Source organism: Natrix helvetica, assembly GCF_964273705.1.
Source record: "Natrix helvetica genome assembly, chromosome: 4".
In the NCBI taxonomy this organism is placed as follows: domain Eukaryota; kingdom Metazoa; phylum Chordata; class Lepidosauria; order Squamata; family Natricidae; genus Natrix; species Natrix helvetica.
Window position 1 is genome coordinate 125,436,096 of NC_138550.1, and position 22,740 is coordinate 125,458,835.

The window sequence follows — 22,740 nt, forward strand, 5'->3', positions numbered from 1 at the left end:
AATATGAGAAACATGGCTTGTTCAGCCCTGCCAATCCATTGGCCAGTCATTTTCTCTGGACCTTTCCTATACTTTATACTCTGTTTGAAAATAACAGGGAATAACTATAATATAACTATGGTGATGGGTTAAAATTAACTTGCATCTCTTCTAAAAGTATTTTCCTAGTATTTTTGTGCTTACTTGTAGAAAATGTGTACAAACAAAGAAAAACTTGCCTGCAACATTTCATATTCTAATCCTAGTGGATGGATGTCATGTCAAAGTGCCCAAAATTGTAGATTTAGTTCTATGTGCCTGTTTGAAACTTACAATTCTATAAAAAGTACTTTGTACTATTGTGTTAGTGGAAGAAAGGATTTTAAAAGAAGAAATAATTTGTCATCAGAATCTTAGCCAGATATTGAGCTGCCACTGTAGTACTCTATATATTCCTGCAACAGATTCAGACTATTGCAGAAGATACCTCAGAATTCCATCATCAACTACCATTGCTATATGTGAACAATAATTATCAGGAAGGAAAGGACTATTTCCTGTGTGCCTTATTGCTTCCATTAAAAACTATTCAAATTCTCTGCCTGTACACACATACATATTGTAATTGCACTTTGTATATATAGACTGTAATTGCGGTTTTTGTACCTGTACATGTACACTCACATGCATTAACAAATATATTTCACTCACATACATTAACAAATATATTTTCTGTTTTGCTTCTTTTAATATAAATATGTCGTTCTAAATGCATGCATTTTAATTTCACTTGGGTCACTTGAAGAGTAATTAAGATTTTTTAACAGCTTGCATAAAACAACACATTATTTGTTTAAAGCCACTTCTTGATCAAATATGCCTTTCTTTTAAACTGTATTATAATTTAACACTATGGGGTTTTTTTCTCTTTCATTTAACATAAAGGTATTGCTGCCTGACTAGAGAAAAACTCTTCTGATTTTGCAGTTTAAATTCTAGGGAGGTCAGTGTGATTTGAATGGTTATTTGATATATGTGTGTTGACAATGCAAGACCATTTATTTCAATGCCCGTATAGTTGTGTCTGTGTCACCTTGAGAAAATGTATGGAATTGATAACATATCCTGTTTCCCTGAAAATAAGATATCCCAGGATAATAAGACCAATCAGGCTTTTGAGCGCATGTGCTAAAATAAGCCCTCCCCCAAAAATAAGCCCTTCCTGAACATATTGCAACACAGCAACAGCCATGAGGTAACCATGCTTGCCACCTTCTGCACCTCAAAAATAATAAGACCTCACCAAAAATAAGGCCAAGCACTTATTTCGAGGGTCTAAAGAAAATAAGACCCTGTCTTATTTTCGGGGAAACACAGTAGTTTAACTGGTGGCGTACACTTGTATTCTTCTTCTAAGAATGCACTTTGGATCATTTAGTATCTTTAGTATATGCAGATACTTTCTGCTTGATAACAGCAAATATGCTACAATAAGAAAGTTAATCTATACTTTGTAACTTCATAACTTTCGTGTTTTAAAGTTATTATAACAATGTAAAATTGATAAAATCAGAAACAAGTGAACAATGGCATGTTTTTAGAGAAAGGAAGACTGAAGCGGTTCAGAATTTTTCTGCCTAAACAATAGTTACAAATTCATTTGAAGCTGACCTCTCCATATTTTCTCTCAGGGTCCCCCCCCCCCCCATTTATTGTTCAGGTTTTCTGAGCAACTGAGACTGATGGACAAAGCGTATTTTTGCTTCTCCTGTTTTCTGGGGATTTTTGTTTATCTTTCCTGCCTTTTCTTTTCTCACAAATTAGCCCAGTTCAATAAGAAATAACAGCTGCCCCTACCAATAATTGCTGTTTGAGAACAACAGTTTTATGCTTAGGTTATCACATAAGAGATGCTATTGCACAAGTACCCGAGGCAGAGGAATGTTTTCTCTAAAGTAATTAAAGTGGTTGGGTTTTTTTTTTAACTTAACTCATTTTAAACTTTAAAAGCATTTATGCCAAGAAAAAAAATTAAATTAATATAACTTTCTTGCTATGTTTTGTATTCTTAATATTAAGATTAATCATAAAGAGATAACATGTAACTTGCCTTTTTCTCTTGCTGGGCTTAGACATATTTATTCAGAAAGAGATCTCATTAAGACCAATGGTTTCCACTTCTAATTACTTGGAACCAGAAAGTGCAACACCTTTCAATAAATTATAAATTATAATTTGTAAACTGAAAATCATAGTACTGAAGGCAGGTATATTTCCTCCTTGTGGATTTTTCCACATCTCTGACATGCAAGGTTCTGTACTTTGTTTTGGTTCATATACAGTTATTTTCTTCAGCTATGCATCCTTTTTCATGGGGTTTTCAGCCTTTAATTTTTGAGATTTTCATTTAGCATAATTTCTATCATTCTGTATTAAATGCTAACATATCAAATCAGTGTAGGAAGGAGATATTGAACAATTAGGAAGGCACCTATAGCTGCTAGTCAAAATTCATTCTTGTTAATAATAATAGTTATTATTGTGGCTGGTTGCACAGTCAGCCAGTGGTTTTGACTGGAGTTTGCATTTTTGTTCACCAAAAGTCTTTCCTGAAATTTAGACAGATGTTGTTGTTGCTGCTGCTGCTGCTGCTACTGGTGGGCTTGGGAGTAAAGCTTTCTGTCCCATAAGGCAAACTTAAAGCTAAGAACCATGTCTCAGCTGTAGCCATTGAGAAGGAAACTCCCATAGCTATTTCTTCTATGCTGTCACCACTGGAGTGGGTCTGATAAGTTCAAAGTATCTCTCCTCTAACTGAGGGGAGGAGGTTGGTAGTTGAAACAATAGTGATGGTGCTGATTCAGAGACAGCTGACCCAGCACAGCGGAAGAAAAACAGAAGAAACAGCAGTGGTCCCTCCCTCTCTTCTTTTATATGATTTCTCCACTACAATTCCTCTTGGGGTCTCCTTATGGCCAAGCTTGCAGGTCCCAAGTGACCACCTCGGTTTGTCTTCACTATTAGTACATCCCTAATTAGATTGGTAGTCTATTTCATTTTTGGGAATTTAAGATTGTATACAAAGCACCCCCACCCCTTCCTTGTTTTCCCGGCAAGTACAACCTTGTGGAATAGTTAGACTAAGAAATAATATCACCCACTGAGCTTACATAGCTAAAGGAGTTCATTGTTCAAGTAAAGGTTTTTTTTTAATCCTAATTAATTATTTTATCTATATATAGCAATAACACTTAGACTTAGATACCACTTCATACTGCTTTACAGCCCTCACTGACTTTAGAAATGTTTTGCATAATATTTGCATCAAATGCTCAAACATAAGGTTTTTTAAAATAATTATTAATTTTAAATCTATTAGTAATAATCAATAAAAAAGTAAATTCATTTTATCTGAGATACCTATTTGAGTTAAATAAGGCAGAGGATGTCTTCCATTAGATTGACCATGTAGAGTCAGGTGGCTTTTTAGAAGTTTTAATTGACAGTTATTATGGCTATATGGTAGCTAGGTCTTCTTTTGTGTTTCTGCAACTAATTAACATAATAAAAATTACCCACTGTCAAGCTTATGTATAGAAATACTACAAAAATCTGAAGCATTTTCTGTTTCATGTTTTGACATATCTTTTAACAACTTACGCTATTCTTAGTTCTTCTAAAGTTTATGATGAGACTTCTATAATTAATTATGTTAGATCTTAATTAAAGATCCAGCATATTATTCTTCTCATAGTAACATTTATCAGATTTATATGGGCACCCACCTTATATGATGTGTTTCTGGGCTATATATAAACAAACCAAAATAACCCGATGCATGGTCTGTTGTAATCAAATACTCTGGATGGTTTTCCTAATGTATTAACATAGTTACAAATGATGATTTCCTATCCTGATGGAGCACTGCCTTGAATGCTTTTCTTGGGTATGTATGTGTGTAATGTGCATGTATGTATGTTGGATAATGAGTGAATGCAGGTAAAGGTGTCTGAAGCGGTTCTGATTCTTTTTACAGAATGAGGATGATTGCTTTAACATTTCAAAATGGGGAAGCTCTTCGGCCAACATGTTTTGCAAAACCCATTTTTGAAACCTGTTTTTCCAGCCTAAATTCCAGATATGATCTAGTGTAGAATAGTTTACTTGTAACTGCAGTAATTTTGTGTCTATCTTTGTCAAAAAAAACCACAACCCAGCTATTATGGAAAAACGTAAGAAATTCAGTCAACTCTCGCAATCTTAATACTATAATTGACAATAGGTAACATCTATGAGATTTATAGATCAGTGCCTTAATATAAATATAGCTTCTGTGTTAATGCCAGTAACAAAGATTTATCACCTGGCTTCACAATCGACATATAACACTTTCTTAAAGCAGTGCTTCCCATTTCTCTGTCAAATGGGGAATTATGGTGGCCACCTGCCATTATATGATATCAGCATTTGCAAGAGCTTCAGATGTCACTTCTTTTTTACAAGCTCTTGAAAATCAGCAGAACTCCATCCCCCAATTTTACACCTTATGAAAGAAATAACAGCTCTAGTTAAAACACTGCTTTAACATGATTTGCAGCTTAAGTCTGTCATCCACTCTCCCCTCCTCTCCAACTGTTATGTTAAGCCAATTAGACTTGTACTTTTATCTCACTGTATTTTGCTTATTTTTAAATACATAAATTGTTTATGTAATGAGGAAGTTTTAGAGGAGGAGCTATACCCCTATTGTAGAATGCATGTTTCACAAGTCCGAGTTTGCAAATCTAATCATTGTTATCTCTAGTTAAAAGCATTGCAGGTAACAGGTGATGGGAAAGAACCCTGTTTATGCCCCTAAAGAATTTCTAGACTAGAGAAGATATGATTAAACAACTAGTCTAAATTAAGCAATTAGACTAACATTTGATATGGTCATTCATTTATTAGATAATGTACTGTATGTATAAGGCTCTCACAGTATTGTTTAAAAATATTGTGTAAATGCTAGCTATTAATAACTCAGTTTCCCCTTGCATCATGGCATGGTTTTGCTATTGTTCAATATTTCTCACAAGATTTAATAACATTTACATGTAAAGCTTGATCGTAATTCAATGTTGGAACGAAAACATTGAATAGAATTGGCTTATGTGCTGTTGTCCCTTTTTCTACTTGGTTGAACCTTAGCACTAACCTGTTAGGTCAAGGGATCTCAAGGCTGTTAAATTCTATTATTCTATTAACTTCTGTAACATTTACAGGAGGTGATAAGCATCCTTCTGTTCTGCTTCCTGGACTGGTAGTTCTCTTTATTACATTCAATGTAGCTGCGAACATTATTGCAGACAGTACATTTTCAAATTACAATGGAAGACATTACACAGATGTTAATTTCTAGGTATCAGCATTTCCTGAATTTAGCATGTGTTGGAAGCATGCAATTGAAAATGTATGTTTTGACAACACAGAGCATTGTGTGATTTCATTGCCAGTTGTCATGCAGATGCTTTTTGTGGTTGGAAGCCTATACTTTGCCAAGAACAATAGGAGTTCAGACTTATTTAAGCTGATATTTGCAGCATCCACAAGTTCACTTTAAATGTGTCTTTGATCATTTGAATGGCTGTTGGTGGTTCCCTCTTTACCTAACTGTTTGGTTGTCCTAAATAGCCTTTTAGATATTCTATACTGTCTGAAATACAATTGCTTCCTTATATGGCAGATCAGCTCTGAGATCTTCCTGACTAGATCAGTTTTGTGATATTTTAAAATCATGAAATGAAATGAATCTCCTGTAGTTTAAGTACTTAATTTTATTTTTATGTTCGTAGTTTGTCCAAAGCAAGCACCTGAAGAACTGTCTTCCATTCGGGACTCAAGCCTTACAAATGCACCAATGCAAAGCAAGCTAGTGTCTTCCTTCCAGCAGCATACCAAAAAGGCACTTAAACAGGTAAAGTAACATTTCTTGATTTTTACATTTGCATATCTAAACTAATTGAATTGAATCATTTATTTCTACCCAATACTTCACATTTTATACAATATTGTTGTTGTTTTTACGAAAGATGCAAACTTTTATCCTAATAGGCATCTTACTCAAAATCAAGAGTATTGGATGAAGCAGAAACAGGGAAGCTTCAAATGCTGAAAAACATGTCTTGCAACTTCCTGTGTTGTATCTTCCATGTTTTTAGATCCCTGATGTGCTGGACACATTTCCAAAGCATGCTAAAATACCATCTCACATTCTGGAAAGACTCAATGTATATAAAATACTTTATATCTTTATCTATATTTAATTGTCTGTCTGCCTGTCTGTCTATCTATCCATCTAGGTAGGTAGGTAGGTAGGTAGGTAGGTAGGTAGGTAGGTAGGTAGGTAGGTAGATAGATGAGAGAGAGAGAGAGAGAGAGAGACAGACAGACAGACAGACAGACAGACAGACATAGTGTTCTGACCCCCCTCTCCACGCCTGTGAATAAACCAGAACACAGGCTTGGCTGTTTGCCCCTGTTTAATTACTGAGATAACAAATTCTTTGGCTGAGGGCCCAGACAACTCACCTTCAATAAAGCAACCCAGATAATTCAAATGAAGCAATGCAGATAGTCCAAACAAGCAGACACGGCTAGAATACATAGATTTTCTTAAACTACTAATTCGAACAGTTGTTTCCTGCAAATGTCCCCTCCCAACGCCTCACCTATAATCTCTCTTGGTAGGGGCCAATCCACAACCACCTGTGCTTAATCATCTTCTGTGAGTCTGTCTACGGAGTTGCTGCTTCCATTTCTCAGCCCTTCTCAATCTAGCATCAGAGACAAACTGCCTTTGATCCTCCCCACTGCTCCATGCCTCAGGTGCCTCCTGATGGCCAACCAGCCTCTCTGGTCCCTGCTCTGAGTCTGAACCCTGCACAGGGTCCTCCACATCGTCCAGGGCGGACTCATATGGTTCCTCGCTATCCGAGTCCATCAGCAGCTCAACCGGATCCTGCTGGGCCACAACACATAGACATGTACAAAACACCTCAGTGCCTTGGTTTGATATGTGCAAGAATCTGACTGCTATGTAGCCAAATCCGTGATCCTTCAGGTACCACATTAATTTCAATTATATAGTACTGGTTAGGGAAAACTCATCCTGGCTTGTATCCAATTCTGAAATAGGAGCTGGGGAAGAATAATGCTTTCCTCCCCCATGGGTTAGCATGGGACAAAGATAAACACCTAATGGTACCTACCATATCCATTACCATAGGGGAAGGGGTGTATTTTTATCAGAACAATTTATGATTTGTAAGAGATTATAGTTAGGAGATGAAGCATGGTACATTTCAGTGCTAAGGGCTTTCAAGTTATACAATCTTTTAACTGAACAATTGTTTGCTCAAACCACTTCTGTAGCATCCCCAAATCTCACAGTAATTCTTTGCCACTGACATTTAAATAATCACAGCCTTCATTCTCTCCCATATCTATCTTGACATTGCTATTATAGGACAAAATAACAGCACTCATAGTAACACTATGATTCATAATCTGCTCATCTTTCAGTGTGATATATGCCATTATTTGTCAGCAATGCCAATTCCTTTCAAAAAAAGAGTTGAATATAAATTTGGCATCAGAAATGTCACTATCCAGAAACAATAGGAAGATATTTCAGTTAGGTAGGGCATTCTGTCACTAACTTCAAGGTGGCAGTCTTTGGAGAAAGGAATTTTAAAAACTGATTTCTTTGTGAAACAGCTGAGATACAATTCATTGGGATTTTTAATACTATTATAGTTTAATACCATAACTTTAAGGAGATGATTCAGTTTCCTATATCACTGCATTAATTAGCACATTAATACATGATGGTCTGTGTCAGATGTAACAACTGTTCTGTCAATGGCCTGTATCTAAAATGTAGTTTTCACCCACTGTGCCTTTTATATTTCCATCTGATGTATCTCTTTATAATTTCCCACTCCACTGCTCCATCATGGGAAATGTGTGTGTGTATGTGAATGCATGTGCATGTAAATATGTGCATCTGAAGAATGCAGTCTAAAAGAATTTCTTGCATACTAATTATATTACTCTTCAAAGTTCCATAAGACATTAATGTGGTTTCTGTATCCCTTTGGAAAGGAGATAGAAATGGAATAGTTCAGTTTCACAGGGAAACTAAATATGGATAAACATTTCCATAGGAAATACTGAGTCTAGCAGCAAGGTGAAATAAGCAAATATCAACTGAGGGCAAAATCCATAAATACCATTACAGTTTTCTTCATAGCATAAAATATTCAAGGGAGAAATGCAAATATATATACACTCATCCTGCAATACTATGCAAGCATTTCATTTTTAAAAGATTATCAGTCTCAGTTGATGTGTTTACCTTAAGGAGGGAGTCTTCTATTCTCCCTTCTTTTCCTCTTATGCTCTAGGTATTCATTCCCACTAGATGCAGGCAGCTGGATTTGATTTAACTCCAAACTGTGAATCCTATCTGTTAGGTGAATGAACTTTAAGCAGCAATTTTTCTTCAGAAAATTGCTGTTGGGAGTCAGTTTTGCTACTGTATATCTACTCTTCAGACCTTCTATTGCTTTTATGTACTTACAACGTGCTTCTGTTCTACCACAAATAGCCCACAGTGCTTCTGAATACACAGAGATGTTAAGCAATTATATGTGACACATACCACCTTATATTAACTTACTGGATCTATTTTGCTGCACCGGGAGGTGAACCTTTAACATGTTCTGGGAATAAACTGCTTACATTGTGGAGTGCCAAAAGCAGCATGGACTTGGTTGAGGATTTTTTGGGAGGGGGGGGCTCTTTTGCTGATTTCCAAACTGTTCTCATGCATTGTTCAGTATGTTAGGCAAAATAATGAAACTTTGAATATTTGCTCTGATTATATTTCAGTTTACTTTTTAAAATCAATGCTAGATACAGATGAATGTAATGGAAGATTATGTGATTCAGACTTTATTAGTTTTTTTGACCAGTTGTTTTCACTGAGAATGATGTGAGAATGAAACCATTAGACTCAACCATTCCACATCTGTGACTTACCTTGCTTCTATATCATCTAGGCGTCACTGAGACAATGTGAATTATTATGGCACAAGTATAGTTTGGAGGATCTTAGAAGTTGCTATCTATTATTCCTGGGATCTCCTGTTGAACCAAAATTCAAGAACTTCCTTGTCCATAAAAATCTTCTTGTATTGAGCCATGGTTGTTGCCATTAGTCTCTCAAGTAATCATCTTGATCTTGGTAAAAAGATAGAATTCATATATCTAAAGGTTATTCCTCTAGCCCAGCGATGGCGAACCTTTTTTGGCTCGCATGCCATAAGTGGGGGGAGTGCAGGGGGGTTGTGTGCGGGTGTGCCGCACCCATAATGCAATGTGCGACCCCCAGTGCGCATGCGCGCACTACAGGCGCGACCCCCCCCCCATTTTTACATGCTTTTTCGCCCTCCCCAGGCTCCAGAGGCTTTATAGGAGCCTGGGGAGGGCGAAAACAGCCTCCCCCGACCCCCCGGACGCCCTCTGTAGCCTGGGGAGGGCGAAAAATGGCTTTAAAAAAGGGTGAACTCAGCTGGCCAGCACGCACATGTGCGCTGGCCAGCTGACAGGGCAGCGCCTCGCGTGCCCTGACAATTGGCTCTGCGTGCAACCTGTGGCACGCGTGCCATAGTTTCGCCATCACTGCTCTAGCCTGACCAGAAGTTAGTACAGTTGAAGCAATAAGAAAATGACCAACTGCAGCAGTTCCTGCACTATTTCCTGCGGGGCCAGGAATTTGAGGATTATTATTCTTTTAGCTTTAATTTCCAGCCACATTTAATGGGGAATTGCTGTGGGTATATTGAATGATTTGCTTCTGAGTTTTGGCAACTCAGTTTTGGAAGTTTCCAGAGGCCAAGCAACAGGGTTTGGGGGCCATCTGTCTGGTGCAAGTGGCCCATCACTATCTTACTGAAAGATACTGAGTCAGACTATTGGTCCATCTAGTTCAGCGTTGTCTGCAATGAATGGCAGAGGCTATCCAGGACTTCAAGTCGGAATCCTTCTGAAGATACCATGTAGGTCTTCTCTTGAGGTACAGCTATGCAGACAAGGCTGAGACACAATTAAAGAGTTGTGAGCTGGACTTCAGCCTGACTGATGTAGACAGTGATGAGGGAAGCACTGCTCAGGTAAGTATATCTGAGTTATTCAACATTTATATTCTTTTTTCATTGTCGCTATTCTCCTTGATAAAATCACTTCCAGCATGTCTCAGTGAGTTTTGACAAAAGGGTTCATCGTTATATATTGTCATTTCTCACAGACATTTTTAGTTTATTTTTTTCCAGCAGTACCAAAAAGCATTGAAGGCATTGGGTCAATTTCATTATCATTGAAGGAAAAATAGTTTTGCTTTTCATAGAGACTTTGCCACTGGAACATATTCTGTGATTTCAAAAAATACATTTAAATTGTATTATATATCAACTTGAAAGGGTCAAAAGTTAGTTCGTATAAACCTGTCAGCTGAGCATTGGAGATGGACCAGTCTGAATGCAGGCCTTTTTCCATAAACTCATTAAATCATGATGAAAATGGGGGAGGGAACTTTATTCCATCAAGTATAGTCCCAGTCTGTTCTGTAAAAAAATGCATGGTTTTTTGTAATTTTCCTGATCCTATTGTTGAAATATTACATTTGATTAAACTGGGGTCAGCCAAAGGCAGCTTGGCAGATGCCAAAACCTAGAAGAGGGCTATGAGAGAAATGATCTGGTTGTTGGACAGAATTTTCTTGTCTATTCCAAACTTGGTGAGAAATCTGTGTGCCAGAGCAGCCTAAGATGGCTTGTCACTTGGCTACATGGTTCTAGACATAACAAAATGTAAAGGGTACTTATACTATACATATGCTAGTTGGTGGGTGGGGAGTGAAACAGGGAAACAACATTTGGTTGCATCTCATGGTTTTAGTTTCAGGAAGAAGTGCCTGCTCAAGTTACTGCATAGTTGTATATACATAGTTACTTGTACTGTTGCCAAGAATGACACCATTTAGCAGCAAACCACAAGCAGGAGGTCTGGATCTTTGTTCCTCAGATTACAGCATTTTTTTGCTCACCAGGTAACATCTAATACAATACATGGTTGTCTCTTTTTACATGTGTCTTAAGAAACTTCTTCTATAATAAAAATAATGAGCTAGTGCACAGTAGAGAGCTCTGCTAAGGGAAGAGGCAAAGGTTCTTGCACACTGTTGTCCTTAAGTGAGAAGATGAAATTGCTAAACAGCATGGCATCCATTGGATACTATTACATTATTATAATCTATTGTTCACTCTATAAAGAAAGAAAAAATCACTATATGTGCAAGTATAATGTCCATATTTTGAGTCTCAAAGATAGAATTCCATCTATGCAGTACTAGAATGGGATGGATGGCCTCAGCCTATGGCTAGAAAGATAACCCCAATTATGATTTGTGACAAAATGCAACTAGTTTATGGCAGAATATACTAAACATGGTATTAGACCGGCCAGTGCTGGTTTCAAAGATTTAAGCACTGTGTAATGTCCTGAGCATCGTGGCAGAGAAGCCAATGCCATTACATTCCTACATCAACAAGGAAGAAAGACATATTTAATATGTAGATGGCATAGAAATAATAAAGGGATCACGAAAGCCATCTGATGAACCTGGAGGGAGCGGAGACAGATAATAGAAACCAGATTGTTGTATTTTTTCTGTTGTGAACACAATATGGATACATTAAAAGTCATTGCTATGGTATATGGTGCTAACATCAGTTAGAGAAAAGGTATGGAGATATAGAATGGAATTTAGAGGTGCTTGGGCTGCTTATAGTGTTATCAGATATTATATTCCAACTGTAAAGGAAGCAATGTGATTTACATTGCTTTATCATTGTTATGTAACATTTCTGGGTCTATATAACTGATGGCCTTGCTAACCCTTACAAGGCATCCTCTGTGTTAGGCACTATGGTCCGTCACACAGTTGAACATTCACATGTTTAATCAATCATAGATGCAGCCCTCTGGAGTAGGTCCCATCACCAATCCCCCTTGCTTTCCAAATGGACTAGGTCTTTGAGAAGCAATCTCTTGTCCCCTCCTGTGCTCCAGTCAGTGGTGGGAGATTAATATGATACATCACACATACATGGAAAGAGTTCCACACTTATACCCATTCACAGCTCCATAGCTTTGTTTTCGGGTAACCAGGATCATGCTCACTCTTTGATGTGGGGCAGTTCTGTAGTATTGCTTGATCAAACTAGTATTCCAATATTGAGTGTACAATCTTTGGGCCCTGAAAAGAAAAAAAAAGGAAAACCAGCTCCTGTCTTCTGTCAAGCAAAGTTGAACACAGGCATTTTATCTGACTCAGTGAGCAATTGATTTGCATGTGAGTTATGCAGAAATACCTGGCCTCCAAAATTTTAACTTTTAAGGTCTTGCTGCTTTTGATAATATTCCTAGTCATTGTGTGTCCATCCAGTTCAGCCACCCAAAACTTGAGATTTCCTTCTTGCTCCCTAAGCTACCATTTTGATCCAACTTAAGGGATAAGGTCTGATAGTGACTTTAATTTCCTACTAATACTCGCCACACCTTATCTTGCACCTTATGCTCAATCTTTTGAGGCAGTAGAGTGTGGCAAAAATTCTGTATGACCATTTATTGTCAAATTATTTATACATTTATTTATTACACTTGTATGCCACCCATCTTGCCAAAGATGTTGAGTACTGAAAGCAGGACCAGCTTGAAGAACTTGTTGATCAATAATTTCTAGAAACCTGATTTTTCTAATAATGTTGTTAAGTAATTTCAACTGCTGCACTGTACTCTCATTCATAAAATTAACTGGGGCACCTGAGTCTTTAAGAACTGAGAGGTGTACTCCTGTATTTGGGGTTGAATAAAGAATCACAGGATAATAAAATAGCTCTTGTAAGCTGCCTGAGTTCTTCTTAGTTGTTTGAGTGTTGGCTTGCTAGGTTTTTGAGAGGGGAACGTGAGGTTTCTCAAAGTTTTTGAGCCTTTTTTTGATACTGGGAGGCTACATGGGCTGTGGTTACACAGATGTTCTACTTTGTAGCTCCAAAGTAGAAACAAATTGAAGTTTGTCCTTCTGTTTCTCTGCTGAGGACAGGAATCTTTTTACCACTCCTATTTTCTTGACTTCTATGGTACTGGTCTCTGACGAGGTTACTGGAGAGACAGTGAGGTGGCTTTACACTTCTTTACCTTATGGCCTCAACTCTTTCAACCATCCATCAGTTAGTGCATAAAGCTGGAATACTTCTTCTAGATCAGTGGTGGCGAGCCTTTTCGGCACTGAGTGCCCAAACCGGAATGCATGCATGCACCAGCACCTGGTCTTTGGGTTTCCAGCATGCGCATGCGTACCGGCCAACTGGTCTTTGGGTTTCCAGCACTCAGGTGCACATGAAGACCACGTGGTTGGCACGCTTGTCCACACTGAAAACCAGAAAAGCAGCTGGCGATGGTGCGTATGCCCACAGTGAGGGCTCTGCGTGCCACCTCTGGCATGTGTGCCATAGGTTCGCCATCACGAACCTATCTAGATTCTCTAACTCAGAATTAGTATATCAGGAAGAACTCCCCAAAACTGATTAGTCAAACCATATCATTCCACTTCATATCTCTTGCATATGATTGAAAATCCAATATGTACTTGTGAATGCTGCAGTTGACTTGCTTTAGCCTGTGAATCTTTCCATTTGTTGAGGATTTCCTAGTCTGATCATTAAATGGCACTCTAAATCTTTGCATGGAATTCTGGTAATTATCCAGTAAATAAATCTTTGCCTTCAGTGAGCCAATTTGATCACCCCCTTTTTTTAAGCAGAATTGCAACAAAATTGATCCTGGAGCAACAAAAAAAACCTGCTGAGCTGTTACTGACTAAAAGTTTGTCCCAAGGTTATGCTACCTATACCATAGCATCATGTAAATTTGTTATTTGTATATCCATTAGTTGTTTACATCCATTTGTTTCAATAATGCTTCAGCAAATTGTTCTCTGTATATTGAAATGCCCTAAGAATCTGATGCCATCTGTACATTCAAAGCAGAGGTGGTATTCAGCCAGTTCTGACAGGTTCTGGAGAACCGGTAGCAGAAATTTTGAGTAGTTCTGAGAACCGGCAAATAGGCTGGCCCCACCCCCGCTGCCTCCCAGCTGAATTTCTTTTGTTGACCTGAACAGGAGAACGGAGCTGGAAAGCAGGTTAGTTGGGTGGGGATGGAATGAGGATTTTACAGTAACCTTCCCGCAGGAATGGGGAGGGAATGGGAATTTTGCAGTATCCTTCCCCTGCCACACCTCAACAAGCCACACGCACCAAGCCACGCCACACCCACCAAGCCAACCAAGCCATGTCAAGCCCACCAAACAACGCCCACAGAACCAGTAATAACATTTTCTGAATCCGATCACTGATTCAAAGGCACAGTTTGATGCCTGATTGGAGAAAGTAGAGGCTTTCAAGACTGATATAGGTATTCAAAATATGCAAGTGAGGAAACAAACATTAAAAAAAAATATTGGAATTCTACCTTTTCATTGCAATACAAATAGTTCTTGATTTGTGATGGTAATTGGAATTACTGCCATAAATTGGTATGATCCTAAAGTGAGTCATCATGTAATCAGACCAGATGTTATGTCCATTTTTTCAAGGTTATAAGTGAATCATGCAATTGCTAAGCAATTCTAGCTTCTTCAATTGACTTTGCTTGTTGGCAACTGGTTTGGGAAAATTGAAAATAATGATCTTGTGGGCACAGGATGTTGTAACCTTGATAAAAGTGAGCCAGTTGTCGTGCCTGAATATGATCCTATGATGATGGGGGTAATGCAACAGTTGTAACTTTAAGGATGAGTTGCATGTAACTTTTTCTGAGACCCTTGTATCTTCAAACTATCTCTAAATGAATAGTTGTAACTCAACTATTCAACTAAGTTGTATCTGCAATAAAAACTTGAGAACATGATAGTGTTCTCCTCTGATTCTTTGGTGTAAAAGAAAAACAAGATAGGATAATCTTGAGTTTCTTTCTTACCCCTTGGTCTTTCTCAGGGAAGAGCTCATGTTTATTTAACTACTTTTACATTCTTTCTACAGATTTTAGCAATTTAATGAATAAGAATAGTCAAATGTACAAGCTGGAATCAAAAGAGGGAAGCCTTATCCATGGTCATATTCCTAACATCTGATGGAAAATGGAAAAGGCAAGGAAGTTCCAAAAAGGCATATATTTTTGCTTTTTTTATAATTATACAAAAAAGAGCCAATGTGTAGATTATAATAGATTGTGGATAGCCCTTAAAAACACGGGCTACTTTATCTATTTAATGAAAAGAAATGTAGGTTGAACAAGAAGCCACACAATATGGAGCATCTAAAAGGGTTCAAAATTGGGTATACCTAGATCATGCATTGTCACATTTGTTTAACTTTTATGCAAAATATACCCTGAGAAAGTTGAAGTAGAAGAAATAGGAGCTGGAATTAAAATTGATGACATGAACACAAATTACCTTTGACCATAAGATAGACTTGTAATAATACTTTGATAGCTGGAATTGAGGAAGACCTAGGGAATCTCTTGGTGAAAGTGAAAGAAGAAAATCGAAAGGCTGGTCATTTTTTTGAAACTAGATTTAATCAACGGGCTGTATGGAAAACCCAATGGAAAAATTGTTGGAATAATAGATTTTATTTTCTATAGGAGGGATGTCAAACACAAGGCCTAGGGGCTCGATCCGACCCATGTGGTGCTTTGATCAGGCACGTGGGACTGCCCTGGAAACAGTGAAGGATCATCCTGCAGTGCCTCTACTAGAAAAATATGGAGCTTGGGAGGGCTGCGTACAGCCCTTCCGAGCTTTGTTTTCGCTGGTAGATGGATGAAGGAGGCCGTCACAGCTGAAAACGGAGCTTGGGAGCCCGTTTTCACTGGCAGAGCACTCGGGCTATCACAGGCACCCCTGACACGAGTGATTTCGAGCTGGCCACACCCTCCCCGCCCTCCGAGGTCAAACAACAATCCTGATGCGGCCCTCAATGAAATCAAGTTTGACACCCCTATTCTATAGTAAAAAAAAAATGTACAGGAATATTGATTATATGATGAAATAAAAACATGTCAGCCAGAGGAAAAACTATCATTCTTTTAGATAAACTATTAAAGCCCAGAAACATTGCATTTACAACAAAGGTATGTATTGTTAAGATTATGTTTTTCCCAATTGTATGAGTTAAAATTTCACATTCAGCTGGAAAAGGTGGATCATTAGAAAGACTGAGTAAGAAAAATGGTTCTTTGAAGCTGTGTACTGAAAATAAATGTTGAGAAAGCCTTGGACTGCGAGAAAAAAATAGTTCATTTGATACTAGATGAAATAAAACCACTGCTATGCACTGAACACTTTAAAATGGAATTAAAGCTTAAATGTTTTGGACACATATTACAGAGTCAGAAAATTCAAAGACTACCAAAAAAGTGGCTAAAGTAAACTAAGTGGCTGATGACATAAACATAAGTTTACTAGGTTCAAATAAACAATTCCTGTTGAAATAATATTCATCAGGTCCCAAAGAATCAGAAGCAAATAAAACACAATACCTAGGGGGCCTTGGATCAGTCAAGCCAGGATAGTCTTTACAATGGTAGAATAGAATGAAATCTCCCTAAATAACAAGGGCCACCTTGTAATTTTGATTCACAATGTGGTTATTGCAAAATATAGCTTTTGTCTAATGTCTTAACTGAAAATGCTCAAAAGGCCGGTTGCATTTTAGTGTATGGACTGGTGCTGAATTAAGATCCTAGCAATATTGTAAATAACCTGGTCTATTTCCATCTTTCCAGAAAAACTGGTATCTGACCAAATGTTGCTTCAGCAAATATGTTAACAAAAGAAAAATTGGATGCTAGTTCTCTGATGTTCTACACAACTTGTTGACAACACTGGTTTTAGAAAAATGCTGTTTTGATTCTAAATTTGTTTTATTGTTGAAATAACAAACAGCAGTGCCATTAAAAGCAGCAGGGTGCAGGGTGCTTCCTAGTTAGCTTGTTTGCTTTTGTGCTGTGGTAGAAGAGAGATAATATTTCCCCACAGGAGATTTTTCAATTGACCACATTAACATCTTAATACATTTTTTTTCTAAAAAGAAATGCTTATCCTCTTTAAAAAAAAAAAGGAAAAGAAGCAATTGAAAATGTGAAAGTTGATATATTTTCTGCCTTTCCTGTTCTCATCAGCATTAGCAAGATTTCCTTCATTATGCCTCTATGGTTACACACACACACTTTTTTCTGTTTCTGGAAATTAAATAACAAAGAGAAACATGTAACTGTTAACAGGCTTTTTGTTGTTAACCAATTAAGAAAGTCAATGTAGATCTTTAAGTGCCTGTAATTTATCAGTTGTTTTGATACAGGTTTACAGAGTAATAAGAGCACTACTAATTTTAAACAAGAGGAATTAGCAAAAACAGCAAACCTCAGGGCCATTTTTTTATCATGGGGAAATATGATAAACGTAGTCCTTGACTTAACTATAGTTTGTTTAGTGATCGTTTGAAGTTAGAACGCCGCTGAAAAAGGTGACTTATTACCGTTTTTCACACTTACAACTCTTGCAGCACCCCCCCATGGTCATGTGATTGATATTTGGCAATGGGATCATATTAACGATGGTTGTGCATTGTCCTGGGGTCATGTGATCACCTTTTGCAACCTTCTGACAAGCAAAGTCATTGGGGAAGCCAGATTCACCTCACAACTGTGTTACTAACTTAAGTGATTACTACAGTGATTCACTTAATAATTCTGGCAAGAAAGGTTATAAAATGAGGCAAAACTCACTTAACTGTCTCACTTAGCAACATAAATTTTGGGCTCGATTGTGGCTGTAAGTCAAGGGCTACCTGTATTAGCAACCTTTGACTAGTCTTCTATAGCTTGATACTTCTCAGATGTGTTAAGACTAGTATATACAGAGATGTAATAGTATTTCAGTAGGAATTCTGAAGTTATAATCCCAAAATATCTGAAAGATACCAGGTTGGGAAGCTTTGCTTGGCATTGTTTATTTCATAGACTGAAAGTGTGCAGAAAAAAACACAATTGGGCTATAACAATTGGGCTATAAAGAAGCAATGAACATATCATAATAAAGCAAATTTCTCCCTACAATGAAGTGATGGGTTAGGGGAAAGCTGTAAGCGAAATTGGACTTTTAAATTAACTATGATTAAAATATAACACTCCATTGCAGTCAGGAAGTAACGTCGTTCCAATTCTATCTCCATCGCCAATGGTCTTCCTAGGATTCTGGAAAACTAGCTTGTTTGGCTTTTATGGCTAATAACTATGCTGCTTTTCCCATGACTCAAAGCCTTGGGCCATAAGTGTGGGTTATGGTTTCTTCCCATACCTGTATTGCCTTAATGTTTGGCAGTGACAAATGCAATACACATAGGGTCTATACAATGGGTTGCCCCATTTCCCCTTTTTTGTGCACGTTATTTGACATTGCCTTTGTGGTAAAGGGAAAAACAGTGCTGGAAAGGCTCCTGGACCACGAAATGAAAACAAATAGAGATGTGCAATATCAATCAACGCAAGACAAGTGCAGGTAGAAAAATTATGATAATCATTTGAATTGATGAAATGTGTGTTGAATACTATGTAATGGGCTTAGGATAAAAATAGCAACTGGAAAGAACATACTTCTCTTCAATCGACATTGAATGTTTTTCTATCTAGCACACGTTAGATCTTTCAGTATAAATTATCAATAAATGATTCCTTACCGTCTTATTTTATTGGAATCTGAGCTTGTATACAAGAGAAATGTTAAGCAGCGTATTTAAGGATGCAGATGCTTTAGTGATTTTGTAGGTCAGCATGTTTTATTACTCTGTCAAATAAATTGGCTGCAGCCTTGAAGACATATTCTGCTTTTATACTAAGTACTTTGATTCTTTGCTATATCAAACATTGTAGAAAGTTTTAAGAGAGAACTGATAGTTAATGGTTTTCAGATCTAAATTAATGTTGCTAATCAGATTCCAGATATAAAACGAATTGCTTTTGACAGTTAAGCATTAGAATTGTTTACATTTGGTTTTTATGAGAATATTGGCTTTCCTGTCTATCTGGTAGAAATTATACGGGATTTTTAAATTACTTTTTGTTTTGTAAGTGTGATTTATATTGTAACATTTTTCTGGCAGCGATTTTAAGAATGTAGGTTTCTTATTTATAGATCGCCGTGCATGACAAATGTAATGTATTGTTGCAGACTACATAATGTAATTAATGACACATTAGGAAGACTACACTGTTTCTAGATTATTTATATGCCAATTAGTTTATATTTCATTTAATTATGTGTCACTTTTGATATAGTAAATTTCATGAAAAAGAGGTGGTTGACCTGTATTTATGCTAAAATGTCAGCATATTTTTATCACCTACTATCTGTGTTTTAAATTGTATGAGTTAGATTAAAAATACTCTTAATAATCAACTTTATATCTAGGAAACTCTTACTTCTTTCATAATTAAAGTTACTAATAAGGACTTGAAGAGATTTAATAGTTGTCTGGACTACTCTCTTTTTTGAGAATGTTTAAGTTACAGTTAATAAATGTAAAATGTATAATTATTTTACCTTAAACTATTGGGTTATAACTATGTCACATCTATAATTGTACTCTTTATCTTGAACTAGGAGTATTAAAGGCTTTTGCCCTTATTTTTTGTGTGTGATTGATATCCATTTGTTTTATGATTACAGATCTATCTTTCTTTTAGCTACTTGTTCCATGATTACAGATCTATGCATGCTTTTGCATTTTACTTCAGATGTTTTAGATAATAGCCCCCATTACCCCCACTGTTGGCCATATTGATTGAGATTTATCAGAGTTGTGGTCCAAAACTTGTAGAGGTCACCAGATTGCCTGTGTCAGCCTTATCTTCACTATCTACGAACACAGTTCATCTCGCATAGTGATTCACCAGAACTTCGATTATCATATAAATTTGCTTCTGGTCAGAAATGGGGGGAAAAAGAGTTTTGATGTCCATTTTCTTTCATATTTATTAAAATCAGTAGTTCAATAAGTTGGTGAGTCAAAATTATGAAAATTCAATCCTGATTTCCACAACTGTCATACAAAGCTTGTAAATTACTATTTGGTTAGTGTATGTTCCTTACAAAGGTACATTTTGCACTTTTTGTGGGTACTAAGGTTCCCACCCTTGATCCACTCCAATGATGTGATATTGTGCAATGTATACAATTCCCATACTATGACCTGTGCATATTTAGTGTTTCTACTGATGCCAAACCTTTCAAGATAGGCCAAGTCAGGAGCTCTATTTTATCATAAGGATCATATTTTATTGTTGCAGATTGTAATAACAGAATCATAAAAGTTTGACAGGTTTTTTTTTCTACCCTTGTTTTACACTAGACTGGATCAAAATAGATTACCTTAAATTTCTTTCTCGCTCCCTCTTCTTTCCCAAGGTGGTTTGGAAGGTTATTTAAAACTTCTGTTCCTTCTTCAAATTCATTTTGGTATTCATCTACAACAGCATGATATCTCTTTTGTGAAAGTGATTCCAGACTACTTTGGGCATTTTCTTTTTCTTCATTTATATTAGTTGCATCCCATGTGATTCTTTTAATTTCACCACCTATTTTCTTCCTCATCCACCAACTTCTGCATTATACCTGCTTCCATCATTCTTCTGAAATCTATCGAGGCCTTTAATTTGCTGTTATTAGATTACAACTGTTTTAGATGTTACCTTATGTGTCTGTCTTGACTGTCATAGTGTCTCTGAGTAGTCACTATGTGGAATGGCTTTATTAACTTCTCTTTCATTTTCCTGAGGTTGATGATTACTTGCTTAAGTTCCACAATCCAAACAATATGCTATCTTTTCATATGAGTTCTGTAGAGAATGAGGAAGGAGCTAGGCATAGTATGATAATATTATTGAGCAGTCAGCAGCAGACATAGCAGGTGAGGTTTGGATGTAAGACTTTTGGGGGGAGATGGGATAGTCTGATCTTTGTACATTGCCATCTTACGCTAGAAATGGAAGGAACCAACTCACCTGAATTGTGCCATGGTACTACTTCTTGAGGTTTGTAAGCCATATTTATCTGAATAATCCATAAAAATTGTTTCTGCCACTTCTGTTGTTAAATAAACATCACTTTTAGAAATTTAATTTATATACAACAGTACAGTAGCAATGTTTTAAATTTGGAAACAAATGTTGACAGAAATAGTTATAGCTATTGCTTACAAATAAAATGTAGTGATTTTCATTGTTTGTACATCTTTGTTTAGATATTTTATATACTGTGTTATGTCCTTTCAGGGCCATGAATATTGATATTTATTGAGAGCATAACCCCTAACTGAATTAGTTGCTTAATCAACTAAACATTTAATTGCAGATGAAATTTGCTTTCCAGTTAATCAGTGGAACATATTGCTAGACTGACTCTATAGAGCTGCCACCAAATTTAATGATAAAGAAATGTAAAACAAGGCATTTCAGTTTGGATACATGCATTTTCTACTTCAATAACAATTATAGGCTAGTAAACTTCACAGAGCTGAGCTAAAATCAGTATTAATAGGCCTTGCAAACAGATTATCATACTATTGATGGAAATTGAACGTTCATATTAAAATTGTTTCTCTATTACTGTAACTGAAACATCCTATATTTTAAGTTTCCGAACTGATGGAAGCAAATATTAAAGCTATATTTTCTTTCATTAATAGATAGGTTTTTTTTGTCCACTGAATTTTAAATATTGCCATGCAGTTAAAGAAGAGCTGTTTGCTTTTAGTATATTAAAACTATGCGATGATATTTTGACAAACATGCATAAGTATGTAACTCTGGTTGATTTAAGGCAATAAATCAGTTTAAATTATTTGTTGCTTGACAGCCATTTTTAAAAATTCCTCTGTATTATTTATGCCCCTCTGATAAATTCTGCATTGAAATATCTATTAAATACCCAGTTGTTGCTTTTTATTGTTCTTTCTGGGACAGAATTTGTGCTCTAAAATATTATTATCCAGAGAAATAGGAAGCAATTGTTTTTAATTATTTTGCCTTTGAAGTGTTGTGTGCAGAGCATTGTCATCTAAATAGACTACAGCTGTATTGCATTTACAGAATTAAGCTCACAAGTCATTAGTCGTTTATGCTCGTAAGGAGACAAAGGATATTAATTCATGCTAAGCATGATCTCCTTTGGTAAAATTTAGTGGTCTTTTTAATGCACACACAAATCAAAGATAAGAATGTAAAATGAGGATTACAAGCAGGTACCAGATAATCGGAAGTGAGCCGATTTGTTGTAACTTGTTCAGTTTAAATATTTGTACTTATAAATTGTTTAACAGGCAGGTTCTCCCATTTATGTTCCCTAATCTTCCAATTTATTTGTTATTGTATAAAATATCCTGGCAGCTATTCAGTTCCTATTCATATTTTGTATTGCATTATCCTCCCTGTTGCTGATACAGTTACAAAAAAAAGCATGCACACAAACAAACACACACACGAACCTCCTCCCCATTTGTAGATATTTATTCTTTTATGATTTTCTCCCACATTTAC

At 36.6% G+C, this 22,740-nt stretch overlaps 1 protein-coding gene across 2 annotated transcripts in view; it reads left to right on the forward strand.

Moving 5' to 3' along the window:
• ASXL3 (ASXL transcriptional regulator 3) overlaps nt 1-22,740 on the forward strand; it is a 136,156-nt gene that overhangs the window by 72,924 nt on the left and 40,492 nt on the right. For both annotated transcript variants that reach the window (XM_081950546.1, XM_081950545.1), the window contains exon 5: nt 5,811-5,932. In XM_081950546.1, coding sequence (XP_081806672.1) covers nt 5,811-5,932 — 122 coding nt within the window. The remainder of the gene's footprint in view (nt 1-5,810; nt 5,933-22,740) is intronic.